Source organism: Coregonus lavaretus, assembly GCF_964263955.1.
Source record: "Coregonus lavaretus genome assembly, chromosome: 32".
Lineage (NCBI taxonomy): Eukaryota > Metazoa > Chordata > Actinopteri > Salmoniformes > Salmonidae > Coregonus > Coregonus lavaretus.
In genome coordinates this window covers 18,889,491-18,899,257 of record NC_140019.1, presented here as the reverse complement: position 1 = coordinate 18,899,257, position 9,767 = coordinate 18,889,491, and the positions used below count along the sequence as shown (strand labels likewise).

The 9,767-nt window shown below is 41.8% G+C and overlaps 2 protein-coding genes across 2 annotated transcripts; one reads left to right on the top strand and one right to left on the bottom strand.

The window, feature by feature from the left end:
• Positions 1 to 420: 420 nt before the first annotated feature.
• On the bottom strand, positions 421 to 5,943 carry LOC311107481 (uncharacterized protein). The gene is made up of 5 exons (XM_084149976.1): positions 5,819 to 5,943; positions 4,913 to 5,068; positions 4,648 to 4,776; positions 931 to 1,068; positions 421 to 831 (listed from the first exon to the last, which is right to left on the bottom strand). Exons 1-5 carry the CDS (start codon positions 5,819 to 5,821, stop codon positions 742 to 744), a joined length of 516 nt encoding a protein of 171 aa, XP_084006102.1. The 5' UTR covers positions 5,822 to 5,943; the 3' UTR covers positions 421 to 741.
• A 187-nt stretch (positions 5,944 to 6,130) lies between these two features.
• Positions 6,131 to 9,260, top strand: bbs12 (Bardet-Biedl syndrome 12). The gene is made up of 2 exons (XM_084149955.1): positions 6,131 to 6,213; positions 6,528 to 9,260. Exon 2 carries the CDS (start codon positions 6,540 to 6,542, stop codon positions 8,463 to 8,465), a length of 1,926 nt encoding a protein of 641 aa, XP_084006081.1. The 5' UTR covers positions 6,131 to 6,213; positions 6,528 to 6,539; the 3' UTR covers positions 8,466 to 9,260.
• Positions 9,261 to 9,767: the final 507 nt, after the last annotated feature.

Sequence of the window (9,767 nt, the reverse complement as noted above, 5' to 3'; positions counted from 1 at the left end):
TACTGGTTCTCAGTTGACTCGCTTAAAGAAAGGCCTATAAGTCAAAAGGCTAAGACCCTGTAAATGTTCAAATCAATGTAATGACCCATGTTTTGAGGTCAATACATGAGGGAGCAGGGTGGCAGTCTGCCATTGTCTGAATAAGCCAGACCAAATGGGTTATGGTTACTGACTCACCAAGTGATCACTTTTACTGACAGTTACTCATCTTACATTCAACCCAGTCATTTCTTATACCATGCATAGAGTTATCCGAAAGTTACTTAGTCATAACACATTCAGCCAGCCATAGCTTATGTTCATTCTATTTCTTCGATTCAGAGCGGTGAGTTTGTCTAGATAATGTGAAGTGTATAATCAAAAGCTATTTAAATAATCAAACGGTTTAACTGAACTTGAGAAAAGGGCTAAATCATCTAAGACAATTACAGCTGCACTTTATTTCATGTGTCACAAGAGGGAACCAAATAGCCATAGGAGCCATACAGTAATGTTAGGTGCAAGGCTCCTTGGAATAAACAATATAATTTCACTTCCATGGTAAAGAGGAGACTATAACTAAGTTAAAAGCTATGATTTATACAAAAATATACACAATTCTAAAATATAAAAAAATCTGTGTATAGATCTGTTTAAAAAAGCCACTAAATGCTATATCATAAAGTACCCTTAAAAGAATCTAAGGAATCTAAGTGAGAGCGTTCCAGCAGTGGAAAATAAACGTTGGGAAACATAAGACATTCAATATAGACTTGTCTTCTTCATTATCCTTAGAAACTCCTGCTCATTGATCTCTCCATCTCCATCTCGGTCTGCTTCGTCAATCATTTCCTTTGAAAGATACATCGTTTTAACAGTCAGGATTTCTGCATTGAATATGTTTAGATGTGAGCAGAATGCCAACAAGTTACAAGTTATATCCTAACATACCTGCAATTCCTCATCTGTCAGGTTTTCGCCAAGATCCTTGGCAACTCTCTTGAGATTTTTGAAGGAAATTTTGCCTGTGCCGTCATCATCAAATAAGCGGAAAGCCTTTAGGATTTCTTCTTTTGAGTCTTTTTCATTCTGATAAACAAAAAAAACAATATATCAACATTATGTAGAGGAGACAAAATTCCAACCAAAGATCTGCAAAAGATTTCAAATACATGTGTTTTCTAGCTCCAACAGTGCAGTAATATATTTACATTTACATTTACGTCATTTAGCAGACGCTCTTATCCAGAGCGACTTACAAATTGGATCTAGCAATAGAAAACAATATACACAAAAAATAAGAAATTAAGTAATATCGGAAGGAGCAATGTCAGAGTACGGAATATATATACACACACACACACACACACACACACAGTACCAGTTAAAAGTTTGAACACACACTTATTCAAGGGTTTTTCTTTATTTTTACTATTTTCTACATTGTAGAATAATAGTGAAGACATCAAAACCATGAAATTACACATATGGAATCATGTAGTAACCAAAAAAAGTGCTAAACAAACCAAAATATATTTTATATTTGAGATTCTTCAAATAGCCATCCTTTGCCTTGATGACAGCTTTGCAGACTCTTGGCATACAGTGCATTCAAAAAGTATTCAGACCCCTTGACTTTTTTTCCACATTTTATTTACGTTACAGCCTTATTCTAAAATTGATTAAATAAATAAAAATCCATCAATCTGCACACAATACCCTATAATGACAAAGCGAAAGTAGTTTTTAAAAATGTTGCACAAAAATAAATAAAAATATGAAATACCTTTTTTACATAAGTATTCAGACCCTTTGCTATGAGACTTGAAATTGAGCTCAGGTGCATCCTGTTTCCATTGATCATCCTTGTTGATACAAGTTGATTGGAGTCCACCTGTGGTTATTTCAATTGATTGGACATGATTTGGAAAGGCACACACCAGTTGACAGTGCATGTCAGAGCAAAAACCAAACCATGATGTCGAAGGAATTGTCCGCAGAGCTCCAAGACAGGATTGTGTCGAGGGTACCAAAACATTCCTGCAGCATTGAAGGTTCCCAAGAACACAGTGGCCTCCATCATTCTTAAATAGAAGAAGTTAGGAACCCCCAAGACTTCCTAGAGCTGGCCGCCCAACCAAACTGAGCAATTGGGGGAGAAGAGCCTTGGTCAGGGAGGTGACCAAGAACCCGATGGTCAATCTGACAGAGCTCCAGAGTTTCTCTGTGGAGATGGGAGAACCTTCCCGAAGGACAATCATCTCTGCAGCACTCTTCAAATCAGGCCTTTATGGTAGAGTGGCCAGATGGAAGCGTTGTACTTTGCTCCGTTCATTTTTCCCTCGATTCTGACTAGTCTCCCAGTCCCTGCCGCTGAAAAACATCCCCACAGCATGATGCTTCACCGTAGGGATGGTGCCAGGTTTCCTCCAGACGTGACGCTTGGCATTCCGGCCAAAGAGTTCAATCTTGGTTTCATCAGACCAGAGAATCTGGCTTCTCATGGTCTGAGAGTCCTTTAGGTGCCTTTTGGCAAACTCCAAGCAGGCTGTCATGTGCCTTTTACTGAGGAGGGGCTTCCTTCTGGCCACTCTACCATAAAGGCCTGATTGGTGAAGTGCTGCAGAGATGATTATCCTTCTGGAAGGTTCTCCCATCTCCACAGAGGAATTCTGGAGCTCTGTCAGAGTGACCATTGGGTTCTTGGTCACCTCCCTGACCAAGGCCCTTCTCCCCCGATTGCTCAGTTTGGCTGGGCGGCCAGCTCTAGGAAGAGTCTTGATGGTTCCAAACTTCTTCCATTTAAGAATGATGGAGGCCACTGTGTTCTTGGGGACCTTCAATGCTGCAGAAATGTTTTGGTACCCTTCCCCAGATCTGTGCCTCGACACAATCCTGTCTCGGAGCTCTACGGACAATTCCTTCGACCTCATGGCTTGGTTTTTGTTCTGACATGCGCTGTCAACTGTGGGACATTATATAGACAGGTGTGTGCCTTTCCAAATCATGTCCAATCAATTGAATTTACCACAGGTGGACTCAATGGTAAGAGGATGCACCTGAGTACAATTTCAAGTCTCATAGTAAATGGTCTGAATACTTACGTAAATGTGATATTTCTGATTCTTATTTTTAATACGTTTGCAAAAATGACTAAAAACCTGTTTTCGCTTTGTTATTATGGTGTATTGTGTATATATTGATGAGGGACAAAAGGAATTTAATCAATTTTAGAATAAGGCTGTAACATAACAAAATGTGGAAAAAGTCAAGGGGTCTGAACACTTTCCGAATGCACTGTATATAAAGGAAATCAGTCAATTTAAATCAATAAATTAGGCCCTAATCTATGGATTTAACATGGTTGGGAATACAGATATGCATCTGTTGGTCACAGACACCTTTAAAAAAGGTGAGGTTTGGATCAGAAAACCAGTCCGTATTGGGTGTGACCACCATTTGCCTCATGCAGTGCGACACATCGCTATCGCATGGAGTTGATCAGGCTGTTTATTGTGGCCTGTGGAATGTTGTCCCACTCCTCTTCAATGGCTGTGCGAAGTTGCTGGCTATTGGCGGGAACTGGAACACACCATCGTACATGTCGATCCAGAGCATCCCTAACATGCTTAATGGGACATGTCTGGTGAGTATGCCGGCCATGGAAGAACTGGGACATTTTCAGCTTCCAGAAAATGTGTACAGATCCTTGCGACATGGGGCCATGCATTATCATGCTGAGGTGATGGCGGCGGATGAATGGCATGACAGTGGGCCTCAGGACCTCGTTGCGGTATTTCTCTCCATTTTCATTGTCATCGATAAAATGCAATTGTGTTCGTTGTCCGTAGCTTATGCCTGCCCATACCATAACCCCACCATCGGGCACTCTGTTCACAACGTTGACATCAGCAAACCGCTCGCCCACACGACGCCATGCACTCTGTCTGCCATCTGCCCGGTACAGTTGAAACAGGGATTGAAGACGGCACCGAAGTCGGTTACGACGCTGAACTGCAGTCAGGTCAAGACCCTGGTGAGGACGATGAGAACGCAAATGAGCTTCCCTCACAGTTTGTGTTGAAATTCTTCAGTTGTGCAAACCCACAGTCTCATCAGCTGTCCGGGTGGCTGGTTTCAGACGATCCAGCAAGTGAAGAACGCGGTCTGCGGTTGTGAGGCCAGTTGGACGTACTGCCAAATTCTCTAAAACGACATTGGAGGCTGCTTATGGTAGAGAAATGAACATTGAATTCACTGGCAACAACTCTGGTGGACATTCTTACAGTTAGCATGCCAATTGCTTGCTCCCTCAAAACTTGATACATCTGTGGCATTGTGTTGTGTGACAAAATTGCACATTTTAGAGTGGCCTTTTATTGTCCCCAGTACAAGGTGCACTTGTGTAATGATCATGCTTTTTAATCAGCTTCTTGATATGCCACGCCTGTCAGGTGGATGGATTATCTTGGCAAAGGAAAAATACTCACTAACAGCGATGTCAACATTTTTGACAAATAAGCTTTTTGTGTGTATGAAAAATTTCTGTGATCTTTCATCAGCTCATGAAACATGAGACCAACACTTTATATGTTGCATTTATATTTTTGTTCAGTGTATAATCGTGAACCAATCCTTTAATCTCTTCTTTACTAAGAAAATACATACCATTTTCTGTGTCATCATACAGAGAAAGTCATTAAAATCAATGGTCCCAGATCCCTCCTTGTCGATGTCTGCAATCATCTTCTTGATCTCTTCTTTCTTTGGTTCAAAGCCAAGGGCACGCATGGCAACCTGGAGCAGCAGAAATAAAAAAATTATATTCAAGAAACAACATAAAAAAATTAAAAAAATAAGCATACGCTGAAACAGTGGATGGCATTATGGTGACTAGCTGAGTGAACCGTTTATATTCTATGGTATAGCCTACCTTGAGTTCCTTCACGTCAATTGTTCCTGAGCCATCTGTATCAAACAAGTCAAAGGCCTCTCTGATCTCCTGCTTTTGTTCCTCTGTCAAGTCTGGTTTAGGATCTGCCTTTTTCCTCTGGTTGGAAATGGTGTTGGGTTTTCGGTAGCCTGAAGTCTGTAACATAACAACAAGCTGTCAGAGTTTACCTGTAAAACTGATCATAAGGGGAAAATGTATAGTATCGCTTTAAGTTTTAGTGTAGATGGCTAGCTAATGTTACCCTATGTAACTTGAGTTGATGAGGTGCAGGTCCTAAAATTAGCCTATCTCCACTACCAGCCAAATGCTGGTAACAGGTCAGATTTAACATCTATTCAGAATATCACATTTTGATGCACTCTGTATATACTACTGTTCTGAAGTGCATTGATAAATTGGCTATGAATGAAAGGTATGTTGTTACCTATTTAGCTAAATACCATGTGGCTGGTAAAGGGTATGTTTTGGGCACTGCTACTCAGTGAGATGGTACACATTCAAACTGAAAATATGTTGTGCATGGGGGAGGAAATTACTAGGATAAACTATCAAGGAAATAGCACTTGGGCCCCAAGTCAATGACGCTAACACAATAAGCCAACTTAGCTATCTAGCTACATGCAAAAGTTTAGCAAACTGAAATGTTATAGTTGCTAAACCCTGTGAAAGTGATCTTAAAAAGCTGACGTTATTTTTGCCACCAGCTAGCTAACGTTACTAGCCACAACGTTGCAGAATGGCTGCTGCAAAGACTTGAGTTGCTACAGTAGCTCACTAGCTTGAAACCCACCTGTGTAACGTTACCTAGCTCAACGAACAAATAGAAACTGCTAACTGACTAGCTAGGAAACTATAGATAACAGTTACTAAAGTAGAGCTACATACCATCTCCAAATATCAGCCCTGAGAAGAACAAAATAGATTTCTTTCAACTTGAACTCAACGAGGCGTATCAGACCGCAGGTAAACAAAACTTGCCTGCAACTACAGTATTATGCGTTATTTTAAATGACAACGGAACAGTCCATTAGAAAAGGAGTAAACCTTCAGGAAATGACGATAATGGCTTGCTTTGACCAATAGTGAAGTACGTAGGTGGGACATAAACAGCTGCGACCGTTGGTTTGGTTCTTTTCCTGTCTCCTAGCAACAAGCGGGCAAACAGTTCGCTTGTTTGCGCACGCGCTCACACGGATTACAACTGGAGGAGAGTTTGAGCTAGGTTGAAGCTCACATAGAACCTGGAACTGTAGCATGCAACACGAAGTTGTTAGGAAAAAGTAAGTTAATCGTTGTGTCGTGCTATAGTTGTGATTTAGATTAGCTAAATTAATATTATTTTCCTAGCAAGCTAAGCCTTTCAATGTACATTATCTGATGTTTTAGGGGAGGACCAGGTTGATGTTAGCTATCACCGTTAACGTTAGCTAACTAGCATGCTAGCCAGCTACACTGCAGAACTACACCAAATTATTTATTGCTGTACCTCTTAATGTGTATTTTGACCGAATTAACTATCCTTCTGTTAAATAGTTTGGACGTGTTCTACCCAGAATGACCCTAATATAAAATTCCAAACATGTCTATTTTACAGGCATCACAGAAAATGGGAAGTACAATTATTAGTCAAAGACTTCATGTTGGACTGCAGCAGCTTACAGCTTTGGCTGCTGTCACACATTCCTTTTTGGGCCCCAATAAAAAGCACAAGTTTATTCAAGACGAGTCTACCGGGGAGTCGTCCTTGGTGTGCACATGTTTCCGCGTCTTGGAGCACTTAGACCTGACCTGCTCCGTAGGTCAGCTGGCCAATGAGACAATCCAAGCTCACCAGAAGGTCTTCCACTCAGGCGCTGGGTGCCTGCTATTTCTGGCTGGGGTCTGGAGCAGGGCTGCCCTCGAATGTCTCCACAGAGGCATTTCAATCCCATATATTGTGTCCACCATGTCTGAAGGGCTGGATATATGTTGGGAAGTCTGCAGGTCAAACAGTGTGTCGATTGAAGACGTTCGACCGGTTGATTCTGATAGTGGCACATCAGTACTCCAGGGCTCTCCACACACAAAGTTACAGAACCCTGTCACAGGGATGAACTCTAGCCATGGGGCCCTCAACAACAAGAAACAAAGCAGAATAAAACTCACTCACAGCAGACATTTTTGTGCAAATGATAAAGCTGATGAGAACACCACACCAGGGTTATTTTCCCATGCAGTGAGTTCTAAAGGAGTTGATATTCCTCACCTCGCTGAAGCCGTGAGCCATGGATGTGTGGATGCAATGAGCTTAGTGGTTGAAGTGAGCCGGGTACAGTCAAAGAACAATGGAAGTGGTGACAGCTGTAGAACATTTGATGTCAACAAGCTGGTAACGTGCACTTTACCAGGCTTGTCAGAGGACCATTCATGTGTTTTACCAGGTTGTGTTATTCTGCTCTCTGCAGAGCAGGCTTCCCTTGTTCATCACATGAGAGAACAGAAGTGGCAAGTTGTTCTCATTAACGGAGATCTCAGTGAAAAATATCGCCATCTTGGTTTCAATAACAAGAATGACATCAGCCACGTGACTGACAAGTTGGACTTGAAAGGTGTCAGCAAAGAAGATGATTGGGAAGACAATGTTTTAACAACTCTGTTGAAAAACAATGTGAATCTAGTTTTAGTCAATGGAGAGGCTAGTGAAAGACTCACCCAGCACTGCATGAGACACCGTATTCTTGTGGTTGAGAGGGTGAAGTCCGCCATTTTGAAGGACTTTGCAGAAACAACAGGAGCTGTCCCTGTCACCTATGCCACACAACTGAGTAAGCACTGCGTCGGCACCGGGGTAGAAATCTCCATATGGAGAGACTGCAGTGGCAACCGAAGGAGAGCATCAATGGCTGTGAACATTGTCGCTGATCGCACTGCGCTGGTCACAGTGGTCCTCACCAGCTCTGTGCACAGCAAGCTGCAGACCTTAGAGGACCGTTTCTGGGGCTGTGCCTATCGGCTACACCACACACTGAAAGACAGGAAGCTGCTCCCTGGTGCTGGAAAGACTGAATTGCTTTGCATCCATCACCTTCAAAAGCACATTGAAGAGAATGGTGTGCAAACAAGAGGCAAAGATGGAGCCTCAGTCCCACAAGCTAAACAAGGAAGAGCAGGAAACCCACACAGGGCTGATGTGTTTCAACTCATGGCAGATGGTTGGATGGACTACATTTCCACTCTGTTGTTGAACAGTGGAACATGTTCAAAAGTGGACGCTTGGACTACAATCAATCAGCAGCTGAAAGATTTGAATGGAGGATTATCTGTAGATGCTATTTTCTCAAGAATGCTATTGAGAGATGACACTGAGGATGATATGATGTCCCCAGATATGAAGCACAGTGCAGGGAAGGTCTATGACAATATGACAGTGAAGTTGGAAGCATGGAGGAAAGCCCTGGATCTTGTTTTCCTTGTGTTACTGACAGACACTGAGATCATTACTGGCATAGATCCTAAACAAATGGAGGGGCAATTAAATGTTATGGTGCTTTGATGGTTTTAAGTCAACACATTGCTGTGTACTATCATTTTGTATATTGTCATGTAATGCATAACATGTCTAAATGTGTTTTATTCTTTGAATCCAAATATGCTGAAAAATGAATAAACTGTTGTAATTTCAGAGGTATAATTGAAGTTATTAGAGCTTGTCAGCCAATAGTAAATTGCACTGGCCCAGCAACATTTTACCACATGGGGGAGACAAAGGATATGAGCCATGTCACATGGTTTCCAAATCTATGGCTATATCAATAAACATATCAAAATCCAGTTGCTGAGGTGCTTGTGTGTTCTGATCTCAGTAAATGTTTTCATGCATATCCCCATCCTAGAATTACATGTTGATCATCTTGCATCCCACCTCATGTACAAGTTATATATACGTTCCAACCAGAGCCAAAGTTAGAGAACAAGCATAGAATGTGACGTCATATTTTATCAACCTCTTATCACTGACTACAAAGTGAGCATTATAGGCTATTGAGGTGATGTTCACAGTATTGTATTCAAAATGGAAGATTATAGCTCATCTTCTAAAACCCAATGACGCACTGTTCAAGTGTCACTGATGGGCCCGAGGAAAATGTCATTTTTCTGTCTGTGTTTGCCGGAGTCTCTATTTGCTTCCTTTGTGCTATTTGCCTATGTGTCTGCACTTAGACTTACGACCTCCACTTTGGACACTGCATAGGCCTAAGTCCCAGCCAACAGGACATGGTTTCATGACTTGCTTGGTCCTGTTTGTCATAACATAGGAATAGTTTGCAGAAAATAAACTTTTCTAGACAAAGTAAATGTGTCTGTCAGGTCTGTATAATCCACAACCCTGGAAACAATGTCAACATTTCTCATCAGGTCCCAGTAGCTGCCTTGTTTTTATGTAACGGTAAACTTTAATTATGAGCTTGTCGCCTTCTTTTGACAGACCATATTTCCATTGGCCATAGTCTAACAAAGGTGCTCCATAGGGATCGTAACAGAGACTGAGGGCTTTACTTTGGAATCAGAGCAATTTTAACTCGAGCATCAATCAATGGTGGTGTTGCTGTGAGTGGGTGGGTGGGTGGGTGGGGGTGTGATGACCAATGAAAACATGACATCTGAGAAGGAAATGGGTCAGACCAAACTAGTGGCAAATTTGGAAGTTCAAACTAGGGACAACTTTTTTTTTATGTGTCTGCTCACAACCCAACCTACATTGGAGGAGTGTCTGAAGGAAACCAAGGCCTGATGCTTCATCATGGCAAACATAGAATGAGACAGTGTACCTGGAGATGAATTCGTTTGCATGTGA

Bases quoted from the DNA above. Each gene is read 5' to 3' on its own strand.
- LOC311107481 (XM_084149976.1), bottom strand. The intron at 4,777-4,912 runs GTAGGCTATACC...CTGCTGCTCCAG, and splicing joins TTGACGTGAAGGAACTCAAG to GTTGCCATGCGTGCCCTTGG. The intron at 832-930 runs GTATGTTAGGAT...TATCTTTCAAAG, and splicing joins TGACAGATGAGGAATTGCAG to GAAATGATTGACGAAGCAGA.
- bbs12 (XM_084149955.1), top strand. From the start codon at position 6,540: ATGGGAAGTACAATTATTAGTCAAAGACTTCATGTTGGACTGCAGCAG.